Below are 17,694 nucleotides of genomic sequence, written 5' to 3' on the forward strand. Positions count from 1 at the left end.
CTTTTTATCTGTTATCCCCTTTGTACATAAAACATTCATTTTAGTAATCAATTATTCTATAATTTATACTGATGATTAATTAATTAATTAGATAAAAAAATGGGCACATTCTTACTACTTAGACATTTTTATACTATATCAGAAATGCATTAAAAGAAGAATATAAACACATAATTTAGTTAATTTTCAGAACATAAAATTGGATATTTTATTGACAAAAATGCAAAAACATGACATTCCTGTACTGAATTTTAATGGATTTTAGCAACGTGGAAGTCAAACTATTCCATTTGAGAAGTTTTGGGTCTTTCATATTTACACACAGAGGTGTTTTATAGGGATAATGCATCTTAAATGTAAAAATTTATGTATATTATGTACATTTTTAGTTGAATTTCTGCCTTGCCCTATTTGATTTTTCAGAAAACTACCACTATTTCCAGTCCAGTTAACGATTCATTAACTAATTGACTATAACAGAAATCGGCGATTAATCGTTTCAGCCCTACGTGAGTTGAAAATGTCCATATTCGTTACCTGAATCATTTAATTTGCTTACTAATTGTTTTGGACTTGACAAGACATCCAATTTGTTTTTATTTTTATGATGTCTCCTTGAAAATTAAGTGCCTTGAGTCCATCTGCACAACTTAAATATCCATCTTGGAGGAAATCTGGATTGTTTTCAAAAGCACTCCAAATAGCTTCCTGCTGACAGGAAGATCTGGCAATAAACTAACTGAATAAAGGACGATTTAAATACTGGAGTGGTGATTAGCTGGCAGGCTGAAGGAAACAAAATATAAACACAGCAGAGAGAAATTGAGGGAAAAATCTGAAAATGACATGAACAGAAATCAGAAAGAAACACTCATCTTGGGAAACAAGTTTGAAATATAAATGAACACAAAAAATAAACTAAAATTATTATATCTAAACAAATAAACAATAAAGAAATGATCAAAACAGAAACTGAGTTTCTGTGTTTTTCAGTTACTGGCTAAAATATTAACTTCTTTATTTGTTCTCCCCTCTTAAAAAAACAAACAAATGTTTATTCTGAAACTTGAAGAGTATCTGAAATATTTCCATAAGCTATATCCTATCAGCAGAATTATTTTCCTGTTTTTTTGTAAAAGCTTATATTAAAAGATTTTAAAAGTTGACGCTAACTCCGGCTGCAGTCTTGCCCAAAATAAAATCTTCTTATTCCAAGTTCTGTGTATTTTAGTTATGATCACTTGTGTGTACAATGTATGTTTTCTTCTAATCTGAAACTTTATAATCCTCTTAGATTAACTTGCCATGATTTCTCTCTTCTAAACAAATGCTAAAGGTTAGCTTGTCTCTTTAATTGCTGTTATAACAGTAATTAAATTCAATATTATTCTGAAAATTAAAAGCAGCAATTATTTAGCTCTCAATGAACTTTCAGGATAATATTAACTTTAATTACTATTATAACAGCTGTTGGACTAATTAATTTGGTCCATTTAGATCTGGTTAAATCATGAAATAGCTATGATTATTTGTTCCTTGGGAAAGCTGAATTTCACTTGGTTCTGGGTTCGATTCCCGGCCAGGGGTTTTTCTGCCTGGAGTTTGCATGTTCTCCCTGTGCATGGTGGGTTTTCACTGGGTACTCCGGCTTCCTCCCACAGTCCAAACACATGACTGTTAGGTTAATTGGTCTCTAAAGTCTCCTGAGTTTGTGTGTGCGTGGTTGTTTGTCCTGCCTGTCTGCTTTATGTTTCTCTAAATTTTCTTGTAAATTAGTTTTCTTAATTTATGTGGAGTAGAAACTACAAAAAGTGCTTGGTAAAATTTTGTGTTTTTGCACAATCTTACTAGTCATTCAAATTCTTTCTTTAAATGGCTTAAAAATAAAGATAATTAAGGCACTTTGGGCTAGTCAAAGTTTAGATTTTGTGTCTGCTTTGGAGTCAACTTGACCATTCATCCATAAAACCTCTGACGGTGATGAAGTAAAACAGTTCTGCAAAGAACGTGAGATCTAAATATTTCATTTGAAAACTGCATTTTGCATCTAAAATGTTTAATTTTGGCACCAAAAAAAACACAAAAGAGAAGAATTCCATAGGAACCGTAAGGTAGTGCGAAAGATTAAATCTGTAGCGTACAATGTAAAGTTCAGCCAGATAATCTTACAGTGACACAATTTAAATTGAGTAAAAAAACATGTATCCCTTGAGGACTTTTGTTCTCAAGCTAACTTGATTTTGCCTGTTTGCAGTTCATTTCTAAAAGATTAAAAGTTGCTGCTAACTCAAACTGCAAATAAATGTAGAGGTTACAATGCATTTCGCAACAAAATCGAGCTCCATTAGTCAGCGAGATCACAGACAAATACCGCAACTACAATGTTTTTCATCTTTCCAATAAGCCTTTATCATTTTTAGCTGTGCAATTTGAGAACTTCCCTCCTCTGAAGGCCAAACCCAACAAACAACAGGAGAAAGAAAATGTGACGTTCATTTCTAAAGAATCTATGTGTCACATTTTGTCACTTTAACAAGAAATGTAGGAAGTAGCGACTCAAGGATGTGATGTAAAACTAATCAGCTTCAAGTAAAAGCCTTGCTCGCATGAGAGGAAGTGGCTTTGAGGGCAGTTGCAGATTGGCAGACAGGAAGTAGGCCACACAGCAGGTTTCATCTTGCTACTATGGCGATGGCTGCTAAAGGATGTTGCCATTTAGTCTCTATGTCCAGAGGCCGACTGATGCTTAATGCTGATGCAAAACAGGTATCAAGAGGTGATTTATTTTTTTCACAATAAGAGAGGACTGAGCACAAACTCGAACACCTTCACCTCAGGAAAACACACCGAGTCACACAGACGGTGACAGGAAGCTGAAAAGAAGATATCAGTCACCCACACAGTCTTATTTCCTTGCATCACAGCAAGAAAGCTGATGAAAAAACTAACGAAGCTGATGTATGCATGCCGTTTTTCAATGGTTGTTATGTGAAATGAGAACTTTCATGAGGTTAGAACAGCTTTTTGTGTTCCTCAACATGCAGAATGAGATGATTAAAACTGAGTCATAATGCTAATTAAAGGTTAGCTCACCTTGAATGCTGTGGAGGTAAACTTTAAGGCCCGAGCGCAGAGTTTGGTTCTCCACTCTCTCAAACTGCTTGAAGAGTCTGTTGATTGCACTCTGGAGGGAGTCATACCTCTTGATCTCCGCTTTTATCGCAGAGGAGTAAGCTGATTTAACGTTGCTGGTCATCCTCACGCACAGATAAGTCGTGAACCGAAGCAGCGAGATGCTTCAGCCCATTTGAACTCCCGGCTGCTGGTTCCACATGAAGAACTCGAGCTTGAGACCAAGAGGCACCAGAAGACGAGGTGAAGTCAACTCAGGGTGTCGCTCTCTCGCTCTTTCTCTCTCTTTCAAAACCACAAAAGTCACATCATGACAACGTGTTCAGCTTCCTCTGCAGGTTTGAGCCCAACTGAAATCACTTCCCTGTTTCAAACTGTGCTCTCCTCTGCACGCCAACCCTGAAAATGTACTGAGTCTGCAACTGAAATGTAGCAAAACAGAAAGTACAAAATCCAGAATGTGACAACTAAAAGAGGCATCGTAAATTTAACTTTGCAACCTTTTTCCCCCCTCTAAGACAGAGAGAACATAGACAGAATTATTTTAGAACAAATCAGTTTCACATAAACAAAAACCAACATTCTTGTCTTTTCAAATCTGAAGCATGGAGGTGGAGGTGTCATTATTTGGGGATGTTTCGCTGCTAAAGGGCATATTATAATAACAGGATCTAACACTTGATGACCTTATGACCTCATCAGTCTCTCCTATCATTCTGAAGAAATTCTACCTGACTTGTTTTCAAAATATAGCTCCAGCACACTGCAGATATTTGTTTATACAGGTCTCTTGAGATTAGATTGTTTTAGCGTAAAAAGAAAATAAAACAACTATTGAGGCCTTTAAAATGATTTAATAGCTTAATAAAGAATATTGCTTTGCAAATATAATGTTCAGGAATTGTTAAATTCGAATGAATTTTAGCATCATTCTTGATAACAAATTTTATTATATTTTTATTAGAATTAAAAAAACAACAACTTATGGACTAAATGTTGTCATAAATCAATATTCCAATAACATTTTGAATATCTTTTCTGGTGTCCAGAAACTGACCTGCTGACATATCATGACATTAATGAAACTCATACAGCAACATTATTTCATCAGAAGCTTCTTTAAATATGTTGCGAGACTGACTGCTACTGCATTGCCCTCCACAACAATTTGTGAAGATCGTTGAACAAAATTTAAGTTACATTTGGGATGAATAAAGTATTTTTGAATTTGATTGAACTTCAACTCAGATATGTGTATTATAATCTGCCAAAATTGTTTCACTTATTTTATTGGTTCAAATCTGAAAGTTTGCTTTAAGTCTGAAAAAAGAAACTGATGCAACTGATGATTTATGTCTCTGTTTACTTTGAAGCTGTAAAAATTAAGCAACTAAAAAAATACAGATGCAATAAATAAATAAACACTTAACACTTCAATGTTCATTTGCAGAAATGTAACAATAACACTAACTCTTAGGTATACCGTGTGATTTCCATCAGTGAGCAGTAAAAATAAACCAAGTTTCAAAATGAAACATTTGACTGAAAAAACAGATAGAAAAACTGCCTTCCGTGTAGAAAAGGTCAGTTAATGTCATGTTGAGGAACTCGGATAAACCTTTTCGGTTGTAGTGATACATCCACTGAACCTCACGGAAGGACGTTTGAAAAAACAGAAACAGATTTGGGGAGACGTCAGAATCTGACGTCAGACGTCAGTTGACGCAATCAGCCACGCCCTCTCTGCTGTTTGAGTCCAGAAGACGTCGGCGCAGCTCAGAGCCGCATAGCAACCGTTATTGTTCATCTCCTCTGAAGGCTTTAGCGGTTTCTAATATGGTTTGTGGCGGTTTCACCTGTTCGAAAAACGCCCTCTGCTCCCTGAATGTGGTTTACATGGTGAGTGCTGGCAAGATGATAACTTTGGGTTCGATACGAAGCGGCAGCCGCTGAATGAAGTGGCGTAATGCTGACGAAAAGCTAACTAGTTAGCAAGCGAGCTAGCTACCTGTTTTAGCTCGCAGCGTTCAAGAAAGTTCTGATTATGTAAACATTTTGCTTCGCATGCGCTCTGGTTCTTGTCCATAAATGAATGGTATGTATTCTGCTCATTTATTGAAACTCCCAGTTTGTGTATAGCTTTGGCTTCTGGGTAGAAACGTAGAGTAGCGGCTATCGTTAGCATATTAGCCGTAGCTGTTATGCAAACCAATGCTACCTTAGCTGCTAGGCCGTCAGCTGAGCGACTGGCGTGTTTAAATTGGTTATCTTTGTGGTAGCAGTCACCCAGGATAGTCTTAATTTGATTTAACCTACTCGTGTCATAACAGACTCACCCAGATTTAATCTCGAAGGGAAATGTGAAGGAATACCGGTGACATCTTTGACAGCTACTGCTGTTTAAATCTGGCAATTTTCAGATGATTTATGTCTCTGTTTACTTTGAAAAGATTATGTAGTCATCAAGAGAACAAACAATCTCTAATCCATGACTTACATTTGGTGGTATAAAAAATAATGTAATTGTCTTGTTACAGTACTTAATTCAATTTTTCTTATTGCAGAATATGGTATTATGATGGTATTGCTGCTTTTTGTAGTGAAACATTAAAATATTACAAATTGTAGTGAAATTACCTTAAAATATTGATAACACTTTAAAAGCTGTGTAGGTAGAGGAGGTTTTAACTGTACGTACGGAGCTTTATGCCCCATTTGAACTTGCATTCCCTAAAAACTCCTGACACAGTCAAGACATGTGCTTCACTCAGGCATATTGTTGTTCACTGAGTCACGATGCTTATCTCTGACTGAGTCACTCCTAACGACTGCAGAAGCCGCATACTTTAATTTTATTCAACTTCAGCTACTTACATTGAGCAAAAATGTAAGTATCATTGATTAATTACTATTTTTAATTTATAAGTCTCATATGTAGAGCTTTAATTGAGACGTTTTGAGGTGCAAAAGTGTCTTTGAAATGCTGCTTGTGAGTGAGCAGTGAGATCCTTGTAGCACTTTGATCTGAACTCTAGTCATACTGGTGCGCCTCAGCTGACCGTGGTTAACTTCTCTCCTTCTGTCCCTCCAGCTGGTTGGGCTGCTGCTCATTGGAGTGGCAGTCTGGGGGAAAGGCTTCGGCTTGGTGTCCAGCATCCACATCATCGGAGGCGTCATAGCGGTGGGCGTCTTCCTGCTGCTCATCGCCATCGTTGGCCTCGTCGGAGCCATTCACCACCACCAAGTCATGCTCTTCTTTGTATCCTTTCTCTGGACTCAAATGCAATAAGCAAGAAATCAATTAATCGCATGATAAATTAAATCAAGCTCAATCATTTCCATTTGTGTGATTTATTATTTTTTCATTTTGTTTCTTTCTACCAAAAACTGGATGGCAAAAGTGTTTAGTCTGCTACTAGTCTGCTTTTTTTACAGTTTAATGGAGATTTCATAATTCTTTTGTTTAGTTTATTTTGTATATTTAAGGTGTCTTCCAGTTCTAAAGTTAAATGTTGATTAAAGTTTAATCAACATTGAAAATGTGTTCTTGGATTATTATCACATTATTTCACTTGAAAATGGTTTCAAAATAACAATATTATCTTTTATAGTAATAACTGCTTGTAAAAATTATTCCCCAGAAAAATTTGTCATCACAATAACGATGAATTGATTATTAAATTAGTAGACAATTTAAATGATTGATTCATCACATTCACAAATAATCATGACTAATCTGATTTTTTCAGCCCTACAAACATAAAAAATCCTAAATTTTTACATGCAGTAATTTTCACATCCCCTCCCTATAAAAAATCTGATAACTTTATATGTTCATTGTGCATTAATATTTGTTATTATGACAGGCATTTGTAGGTCAGTAAGTTTCTTTTTTTTTTTTTTTTTTTTTTTGCATCTGCATTGTTTTCTTGACTTTTTCCCCCAGTACATGGTCATCCTCTTCATCGTTTTCCTCTTCCAGTTTGGAGTTTCCTGTTCCTGCTTGGCGATGAACCGCGGGCAGCAGGTCAGCAAACATCCTGTCCGAGTTTAAATGCGTAACAGTTTGTTGAATGCGTAACAAACTGTATTTTTCCCTGATGACAAACGCGGATTCTGTTTGTTCATTTTTAAATTTCCAGGTGGTTCTTCTGAACTCCACCTGGGGAATGTTACACAATGAAACCAAGGAAAACTTGGAGAAGCAACTGGACTGCTGCGGCCTGCTGAACGTCTCCAACAGCCGCTCACAGTTTGAACAGGACGTGAGAAACTGTAACGCTGTAAGTATGAAATGTTATTTCTCCTGTTTTATTCTCTGCAGTGCAGAAGAAAACTGTTTATACTTACTACCTACTGCAGGTAAAATATGTACAGTTTTATATTTCTAAAGGTGCTGTTGGTGTTTGTAACAACTAAAGTAATCCATTAAGGCTAGTCCATACTGTTTAGAAAAAATAAAACAAGTAGAAATAAGAGACAAACATTTATTCCAATATTTACAAAAGGTTGAAGTATATCCAGGATCATTTCTTATGGAATTGATTGCTTATTTTGACAGGCTTATGTATCTAGTTTTCTTGAAAAGTTATGTGTTTAATACTTAATTTACCCGCTTAATTCAATTTTTAATAAATGAGACAAAAATACAGATTAAGAATCTGACTCCTCCTGTCAGAAACACCAATTTGAAGTGTTTTTTTTTCTGTATTGTTCCCCTCCAGTCATGCAAAGGTAAAGGAGCCTGTCCGAGCTGCGGGGATAAGATGTTGAATCATGCAACAGAAGTTCTGAAGATCCTCGGAGGCGTCGGACTTTTCTTCAGCTTCTCAGAGGTGAGTTTGATTCCCAACACGCCGGATGCTGCTTACGTTTCCTCTCTGAGTAGAGACGTGGCATTTAGCTCCATCCATCCCCCTTCCCTCTGTTCATCATGGAAATGTCGCCATAGTGAATGTTTATGTTATATTAAGAGTTTCTGCCTTATCCCGTTGTCCATCTTGTCCTCCTGCTGATGGACGCTGCGTCTCGTTAACGTGTCTCATCTCTGACCTCAGATCCTTGGCGTGTGGCTCGCTGTGCGCTACCGGAACCAGAAGGATCCTCGAGCAAACCCGAGTGCTTTCCTATAGTCTGCCCCTCGCGTCCCACAGCAGGCACTTGTTTTCCCTGCAGACACACTGGTACAACACACACACACACACACACACAGAAAATGGACGAGCGCACAACAACCCACTCAGAACTGGATACTCGTGCATGAATGGATGACTGGTAACGCTGGTGAGTCTTACTGGTTCAGCCTTGATTTGAGTCCCAGACGTCCTGCATGTCCCCCCAAGTCCCAACCGACCCACACTCTCACACAAACCAACGACTCCATCACTAATAGCCTGTGTGCACCTTGAAATGTCCCTCCTGTCTCTAGCGTAATAACGGCTAACGTTCCCCTCTGTCGGTGAAATGCGCCAAACGATGCGACGGGGAAAAACGAGGCATTGAAGCGGTGATGTAAAGTAGTGTAATTATTTCACTCCCCAAACGCGTCGGTGGGGAGCCTAGGAGGTAGATCTTTAGGTAGCAGTTGCTCGTCCTTTGGGTTAGTTTCAGATGTTTGTGAACTGTAACTGAGCCAGCTAACTTTCAGTCAGCGACATTCACATGCCACAGACTGCAGCCTTCATGTTGTACATATATTATTATTATTTAAAATACTGAATCGCTCGGTGGATCGGCAGAAGTAGTCGCATCCCTGTGTTTGAGCGGCGGCGTGTAGTTTAGATCCCGCTGCAGCCGTAGGAAATCACAGCGAAAACGGTTTCATGTCATTTATTTCAGGAAAATAAGAAAAAAGAGAAGTGGCTTTTTTTTTGATGGAGAGTAAAGAGTGGCAAATTACAATTAATAATACATCTTTTATTATTATTAACAACAAAATTATATTGATGTTATTTTTAATGACAATATTAACAGCTGTGACAAAGTGCTGATCAGTGAACATTAAAAATATGGAAAGGAAAAAACAGATCAATAAAACATACGGAAAAGAGTAATGGCAAAAATATTAACAGCAATAATGATATTAACAATGCTACTGTTGCTAACAACAATAATAACAATTGTCATAGCAATAACTATTATTGCTGTAACAGTAATAGTAAATATTTCTATTAATGACAATATTAATAAAAAATGTTATTAATAGTAATATGCTGTTTACTACAATATAATACCACTACCATTGTTATTAATAATAAATGGAAATAATTATTAAAATGTTCATTTTTAAAAATTGAAAATAAATACAGAATTGATTATATGTACCACGATTAATTGTATTGATTTTATTTTAAAAACTATATCTAATTATGTCATGTTCTTCTGCTGATCATGATTTAAAACCGTAAATTTCATTAAACTCAGTGGGCGGGATTAGTGGAAATCCTGACGTCTGATTGGCTAAGTGGTCAAGACAACTTCTTCATTCTGGGTCAATATTTTAAAGTGAATAAATAATTTTGATAAATTATTTACTAAAAACTTCCTGGATGAGCATCTCCAGCCCTTTTATCTCATTTGGTCTGAAATAAGTTAAGCTAGCTGGTGTTAGCGACGCTAATGTGTGTAGCAGCATCACAGTGAGACATTTGGTGAAATTATTATATTACCTTTAAGCCCAAACTAGAAATATAAAGGCTTGAGTTGTTCACTCAGAGTTTGTAGTAAATACATTACAACACTTTATTGAAATTATTTCGACATTTCCAGTGGAAATATTGACTCAGTTAAAACAAATTCACAGGAAGTTGTTTTAACAGGTTATAATTTGGCACTCTTCACTCTCCATATTTTGCCAAATATTTTATTTTATTGTGTTAATTGTGATAATGTGCTCTTTGTTGCTATTTTAAAACCCTCTAAATACAACTAGTGTTTTTTTTTTCTGTTGCCGCCTGTCTTTTCATTCATCAGTGTTAAATGCTTTGTAAAAATATAAGAATAATGCCTGTTGGATATTTTTAGAATATTTAAGTTTAGTGCACATTAAGCAGATGTTGTTATAATTTTCCTCGGTATGTGACATTTCCTGCTTATGTGTTTTTATTATTTTTGATTTTAACTTAAAGGACTAATGCGAGCTGTAATGAATTGTCTTACTTGAACCTGTCATCTTTGCTGATGTGGATTTCTTGCTGCTGATTTGGACTTGGTGTAAATGTTATGACAGACCCTAATGCCATATATTACATGTATCCACTTTGAATTTCTGTGCACTTGTTATTGAAATGTATGAATTTTTGAGACTTAATTTTCCAAATAATAAAACTTTAAACTGGAAAACTGTTTGTTTTTTGTCTTAAAGCTGAAAAACACTTAAAAATGTTAATTAAAATGCAAAACATTTAAATCTGTTGGGAAACATTTTTTAGTCCAGCTTTAAATCAGATGTTTTGTCTGATTTGATCCATTTCAATATTTTGCTTAAGAGTGAAGATGTGAAACTAAAAGATGAAATGACTTGAGATTAAATATTAATACCAGGCTAAGAAAAAATAATGAAAAAAGAATGACAATGAACTCTTATATGAGAGTAAAGTAATGGTATTACGAGAATAAAGTCAGAATATGATTTTATTTTTGTAATACAGCTTTATTATTTTGAGTTTATTCTGAGAGTAAATTTATTTTTATTAATGTTAATATATTTCAAGACTTAAGTCATAATGATGACTTTATTCCAATTGTGTGACTTTGATGCGATTGTGCAAGCTTTATTCTGGTAAAATTATGCCTTTATTCTCATTATTACCACATTATTCTTCATTTTAACTATTCTTGCAATTCCATTTGGATAAAACTGCAGAATAACAGCTGACTATCCCCCTGTTTGGCCACATGGTGGCAGTAGAGGGTATCTTAAATACCTGCAGAAACACAAAGGCTTTAGATGCTCAGGTGCTTTTTCTTCCTCTCCTCCCATCATCCCAGCTCAGGTGTGGATATTATCGACCTGCCAGGTGTGAAATTAATCCACTCTGAGATTTTCTTCTTTGTCTTTCTGAAGTCTGCTAATCCTTTCAGTTGGGAGGGATCCAGGAATGAGTGGAGCAGACAGAAGGAAAGCTCAAGTGGAGACATCGAAATGATCTCCACACCTTTCAACCAAAGTGGCTCTGAATGAAGAAGATCTTTCGATCTTCCTCATTCGTTGTATCCACCCGGGCGGCTAAAATCTGAGAGTCTGCACCGTTTCCGGCGGATATGGAGCGGCCCCGTCCCGTCAGCATAGTGCCCGTCCGCACCTTGTGATGCAGGCCCATATGCCGGGTGTATTAGTTTGGAGAGCCGCACCAACAGGGACGGCCATCTGTTCTTTCACCGATATAGCTCAGGCTCTGGAAGGCAGGATCTTAAAACATTTGGTCCCGTATATCATAAATAGGCCGCTTCCTCCATGGGCGCCGTTAATTATGCATCACTTGTCATGAGGCTGAATTAAAAAACACAAGCAGGACGTTATCTGATGAATGCTTGGGTTTCTTACAAACCATTTAAATAGATCACTCTGATCAGATAAATGTAGTTAATCAATAGCTGCTCCATCTGATGTAGATTAGGGACATTGGAGGAAAAAAATATCTGATTTAAATCTCAAATTCTGATAATTTTGAGACAAAGTTCTTACTTTAAACCCAGAATTTACTTTTTTTCACCCTCAAACTGTTGATTTTAATATAAAAAAACTGACTTCAATCTCAATAAGTCAGAATTTTGATATGAAACTCTAAATTTTGATTTTGATCTCAGAATTATGGCAAGGTAAGGTAACGTCAACCTAACCCTGACACCTCACTCAAAGGTAAGCAGTAATTTTCCTCTTTTTTTGTCCCATAAAGATGTAACGCATTGGTCTGTGTGTCACACTTTTATAGATTGTCTGTGCACCAAGTTTAGTGTGAAAACTGCGCCTCCTTTATGCAAGAGCCCTCAGTGCCTCCTGGTGTCAAAGGGCGAGAGGTGGGGTACACGGTGGAGAGGCCGCCAGTCCATCACAGGATAAAACTCACAATTTATTCTAAAAATGAAGAGAATCTTTGGAAATTTCTCTGTAATTCAGTAATTTTACTGAGTCAGAGATACACAACAGCAAATACTTATTTTTCCTCGTCTGTTTAAAAAGAAAGAGAATGAGATCTAATTGGATGGTGAATTCAGTTTATTTATGTGGATCATAATATGGAAAACAGAAAATAATCAGTTCACTTCAATATCAAATGATTTAAACTACAACAACACGGAAAGACAATAATACAGATATTGAAGCAAAAGATTTAAGAGCCCAAAAAAGTTTTGATTTTCATGTAGAGAAATATTTCTGTCATAAATGAATGAAAGAAAAAAGATTCTTTTTTATTGATCCTGGACTTCAGAACTACTTATAAACTAAAAAATAAAGAGCAGAGCAGAAAAGACATCAGAACCATGAACCAGATCAACAACCAGAGTGGAAATCTATTTGGGTTTACAGAACTCTGCAGAATCTCTGGGCCAACCTCCAAGCCAAACTCCAGCCAGTAGCGGTTCAGTGAATCTGGTCTGGACTCTGTGGATCAGAGTCATGGTTTCAGAGACGTTGTAGAAGGACAGAATACCTGCTGTGTGATCCAGGTAAACTCCCACTCTGGAGGAAACCGGACCTGAGACTGAGGTCCAGATGTTGTTGTGACCAAACTCAGATGTGTAATAATCTAATGCCCAAGATTTGTCATTACATCCAAACCCACATGTATTTCCTGTTCTGCTGATATTCTTGTAAGCGACTGCTACATAAACATATGATCCGCTCCGTTCCACCTCCCAGTAACAACGTCCAGTCAGATTCTCTCTACTCAGAACCTGAAACTGACCAGTGAATCTGTCTGGATGACTAGAGTAAGACTGAGGTTTATTCATATATGTTACCTTCTTGTTCCCCTCTGATAGAACCAGCTGTTTATTTACTGTGTTTGGATCCAGAGTGATTTCACATGAATATCTTAAGAATCCAGCCCTTGTCATTGGTTCTGGTTCTGGTTCTGACAGTAGAACATCCACCTCAGTGACCGTCAGTGATCTGTTTGTCCATGAGTCTCTCAGGACGTCCTGTAGTTTGTCTCTGAGCTCTGACACAGCTGCTGCCACGTCCTCAAAGTGTCTCAGAGGACGGATGTTGATGCTGGATGAGTGTGTGGACTCACTGAGTGCTGGCAGTGAGGAGTAGTTGAGGAGAAACTGGTTGTGATCCTCTGTGTGTGAGAGCTGCTCCAGCTCAGCGTCTTTCCTCTTCAGCTCAATGATCTCCTGCTGCAGCTTCTCCTCAACATCTTTGACTCGACTCACTTCAGTTTCCTGCTGGGATCTGATCTGCTGCTTCACCTCAGAGCTTCTGTCCTGGAGGAGACGGATCAGCTGGGTGAAGATCTTCTCACTGTCCTCCACTGTTTTATCAGCAGAGCGATTGATGGCCTCCACCTCCTGCTGAAGCAGCTTCACATCTTTCTCCTGGTCCTGGATCATCTGCTGGATGTTTCTTTGTCTCTCCTCCAGCTCTCTCTGCCTCTCAGTCCTTTCTGCTGCAGCTGATACTGTGTCATGGCCTTTATGTTCATCCACAGAGCAGAGATAACAGATACACTTCTGATCAGTGCGGCAGAACATCTTCATCACCTCATCGTGACGAGAGCAGGTGTTCTCCTGGAGGTTCTTGTTCGGGCTCCACCAGCTTGTGTTTCTTTAATGGAGCCACAACATAATGAGGCTGAAGGTGTTTCTCACAATAAGAGGCCAGACAGACCAAACAGGACTTGATGGCTTTCAGTTTTCTTCCAGTGCAGAAATCACAGGCCACCTCTTCAGGTCCAGCATAGCGGTGATCAGCAGGAGCAGCTTGGAGTCCAGTCTTCTTCAGCTGCTCCACTAAAGCTGCTAGGATGGTGTTTTTCTCCACGTCAGGCCTCTGGGTGAAGCTTCTCCTGCACTGAGGACAATGGTAGCTTTTCTTGGTCTCACCTCCATCCCAGAAGTTTGTAATACAGTTCATACAGTAGCTGTGTCCACAGGGAATCGCCACCGGATCCTTCAGAAGATCCAGACAGATGGAACAGGAGAAAGTTTCTGGGTCCAGCTGAACTGCCTGCTGCTCCATTTTTCCTCTCAGTCAGAGTGAGAGTGTTAGTTTCGTTTCCTCGTCAGAGAAACAAGGCTGAGTTCTGATCTACCAATCAGGTGTCAGTGCAGAGAGGCTGCAGCCAATCAGCTTCCACCTTCAGCTTTAAGGCGTGTTTGAAACCAGGAAGAAGAGGGAGGGATATCAGATTACAGGAAGAGGAGGATCTGAACGTAAAACACTTGAAGGTTTTCTCAACAGTTTTCTGATCAAAACAACTGACTGAGTCACCAAAACTCAGATCTCTAACATCTGATTTCTTCACAGTGTGGAAATCTTGGTTGCTCAGGAAAATCTGTTGCCTTTTTCCTCACTGAACTGTAATGGCAGCAGGACAGAGAGTAGAAAGTTTACATCATATGCTTATCTGTTTAGTTTCTCTGTTGCTGATAAAGAATCGTTTCATAAAAGCTGTAAAACTTTAACTCAACTCACAGCAAACAGAGCTTCTGCTACCAAACGTTTCTGTCAGAGGTCTACTTCTACATTTCATGTTCATTTATTTGAAGGTTGAACATCTGAGCAGCTCTTCTGCGTTTTAAGACACGTCTCTGTGGTTTCTGGCAGGTTTAAATCTCAGCGTTCGACAAACTGCCAGTGGAGGAGCTTCATCCTCGTCTTCATTCCTGCTGCCAGGATCTCCAGCTCGGCTTTCTTTCTGTAATCTCTCTGCAGTGGAGGAAGCAGAGAGTTCCTGATGAATGGAGGACAAACCAAACATCTGACCTAAACCAGCACAACATGAGACGCTTCCAAGGAAATGTTTTGGCAATTCAGATGAGAAAACTCACAACTTATAATTTCAATGAAGGGAAACTTTGCTAATTTCTTTGTCATAATTTACTTTATTGAAGAAAGTCAAAGATACGGAGCAGCAGACATTCATTTTTCTGATCTGTTTCAGGAGTTTAGAAAAACCACAGCATCAGATCTGATTGGATGGTGATTCTGTACAACTATGTGGATCAAACTAAAGGAAAAAAATGTCAGTTCACCTCAATCTCAAATGATTTAAACAAGAACCACAACTAAATCAAAATACATAAACACTAATATTAAAGCAAAACCTGTTAGAGACGAGAAAAGTTTATATTTTAATGTGGAGAAATATTTCTGTGTTAAAATAATGAAAGAAAACATAAATAATAATTTCCATTATGGCTCCTGGAACTCAATAAAATACAATGAAACCAGAAAAATAAAGAAAAGAATATCATAGACATCAGAACCATAAACCTGATCAACAACCAGAGTGAAAATCTATTTGGGTTTACAGAATTTGGCAGAATCTCCAGGAATAAACAAACTTCTAACCCAAACTCCAGCCAGTAGCGGTTCAGTGAATCTGGTCTGGACTCTGTGGATCAGAGTCATGGTTTCAGAGACGTTGTAGAAGGACAGAATACCTGCTGTGTGATCCAGGTAAACTCCCACTCTGGAGGAAACCGGACCTGAGACTGAGGTCCAGATGTTGTTGTGACCAAACTCAGACGTGTAACAATCTAATGCCCAAGATTTGTCATTACATCCAAACCTACATGTATTTCCTGCTCTGCTGATATTCTTGTAAGCGACTGCTACATTAACACATAACCCGCTCCGTTCCACCTCCCAGTAACAACGTCCAGTCAGATTCTCTCTACTCAGAACCTGGAACAGATCAGTGAATCTGTCTGGATGACTAGAGTAAGACTGATGTTTGTAAATCCCTGTTACCTTCCTGTTTTCCTCTGATAGAACCAGCAGTGTGTTTACTGTGTTTGGATCCAGAGTGATTTCACATGAATATCTTAAGAATTCAGCTCTGGTCTTTGGTTCTGGTTCTGACAGTAGAACATCCACCTCAGTGACCGTCAGTGATCTGTTTGTCCATGAGTCTCTCAGGACGTCCTGTAGTTTGTCTCTGAGCTCTGACACAGCTGCTGCCACGTCCTCAAAGTGTCTCAGAGGACGGATGTTGATGCTGGATGAGTGTGTGGACTCACTGAGTGCTGGCAGTGAGGGGTAGTTGAGGAGAAACTGGTTGTGATCCTCTGTGTGTGAGAGCTGCTCCAGCTCAGCGTCTTTCCTCTTCAGCTCAATGATCTCCTGCTGCAGCTTCTCCTCAACATCTTTGACTCGATTCACTTCAGTTTCCTGCTGGGATCTGATCTGCTGCTTCACCTCAGAGCTTCTTTCCTGGAGGAGACGGATCAGCTGCGTGAAGATCTCCTCACTGTCCTCCACTGTTTTATCAGCAGAGCGATTGATGGCCTCCACCTCCTGTTGAAGCAGCTTCACATCTTTCTCCTGGTCCTGGATCATCTGCTGGATGTTTCCTCGTCTCTCCTCCAGCTCTCTCTGCCTCTCAGTCCTTTCTGCTGCAGCTGACACTGTGTCATGACCTTTATGTTCATCCACAGAGCAGAGATAACAGATACACTTCTGATCCGTGCGGCAGAACATCTTCATCACCTCATCGTGACGAGAGCAGATGTTCTCCTGGAGGTTCTTGTTCGGCTCCACCAGCTTGTGTTTCTTTAATGGAGCCACAACATAATGAGGCTGAAGGTGTTTCTCACAATAAGAGGCCAGACAGACCAAACAGGACTTGATGGCTTTCAGTTTTCTTCCAGTGCAGAAATCACAGGCCACCTCTTCAGGTCCAGCATAGCGGTGATCAGCAGGAGCAGCTTGGAGTCCAGTCTTCTTCAGTTGCTCCACTACATCTTCTAGGATGGTGTTCTTGTTTAGTACAGGTCTCGTAGTGAATGTCTCCCTGCATTGAGGACAGCTGTGGATTCTCTTCTGATCCTCTGCATCCCAGTGGGTTTTAATACAGTTCTTACAGTAACTGTGTCCACAGGTGGTCGTCACCGGATCCTTCAGTAGATTCTCTGTCCAGCTGATTCTGCTCCATATTTTGCTTCAGTCAGATTGACTGTGAGTTTCACTTCCTGAAAGCAGAAACAGGTTTATGCTCTTATCTTGACCTCAGTCCAGAGAGGTCACAGCCAATCAGCTCTCACCTTCAGCACATTCTGGATCCACCCATATTCAACGTGTTTTTCAGAGCAGGTAGAACAGGAATATCAGGGATATGATGTAATGGAACGCATTTTCGAAGAAATAAGTCTATTTCCAAAATACATAGAAAATATTATATTTGTAAACAATGCAGCAACGTAATAAAGGATTTTATTTGATGATACAAACATGGCAAAAGTGTGTTTTCCATTTTTGACCATTTTTGTTTTTTTAAGAATGTTTTAGACAATTGTCAAATCAGTCAACTATTCAGAACCACAGATTTATTTGATTTCAGTTAGACTCCTTCACTTTTAGCTGACTGATTTTGTGTGAAAATGTAACGTCAT

At 38.5% G+C, this 17,694-nt stretch overlaps 2 protein-coding genes and 2 pseudogenes across 3 annotated transcripts in view; 1 reads left to right on the forward strand and 3 right to left on the reverse strand.

Annotated features, from left to right (window-relative positions):
- agap2 (ArfGAP with GTPase domain, ankyrin repeat and PH domain 2) overlaps window positions 1-3,409 on the reverse strand; it is a 46,348-nt gene extending 42,939 nt beyond the window's left edge. For both annotated transcript variants that reach the window (XM_055056887.1, XM_055056886.1), the window contains exon 1: window positions 3,094-3,409. In XM_055056887.1, the coding sequence (XP_054912862.1) occupies window positions 3,094-3,256 (163 nt within the window). In that variant the 5' untranslated portion in view covers window positions 3,257-3,409. The remainder of the gene's footprint in view (window positions 1-3,093) is intronic.
- Window positions 3,410-4,885: 1,476 nt separating this feature from the next.
- tspan31 (tetraspanin 31) lies at window positions 4,886-10,473 on the forward strand. The gene is made up of 6 exons (XM_055056865.1): window positions 4,886-5,031; window positions 6,224-6,391; window positions 7,079-7,159; window positions 7,275-7,415; window positions 7,857-7,967; window positions 8,190-10,473. The coding sequence occupies exons 1-6, from the start codon at window positions 4,969-4,971 to the stop codon at window positions 8,262-8,264; spliced, it is 639 nt and encodes a 212-aa protein (XP_054912840.1). The 5' UTR covers window positions 4,886-4,968; the 3' UTR covers window positions 8,265-10,473.
- A 1,883-nt stretch (window positions 10,474-12,356) lies between these two features.
- On the reverse strand, window positions 12,357-14,320 carry LOC129377120 (tripartite motif-containing protein 16-like; annotated as a pseudogene).
- Window positions 14,321-14,975: 655 nt separating this feature from the next.
- LOC129376970 (tripartite motif-containing protein 16-like) lies at window positions 14,976-17,420 on the reverse strand (annotated as a pseudogene).
- Between the last annotated feature and the right edge of the window lie 274 nt (window positions 17,421-17,694).

Source organism: Poeciliopsis prolifica, unplaced genomic scaffold, assembly GCF_027474105.1.
Source record: "Poeciliopsis prolifica strain line A6 unplaced genomic scaffold, Auburn_PproV2 SCAFFOLD046, whole genome shotgun sequence".
Classification (NCBI taxonomy): Eukaryota; Metazoa; Chordata; class Actinopteri; order Cyprinodontiformes; family Poeciliidae; genus Poeciliopsis; species Poeciliopsis prolifica.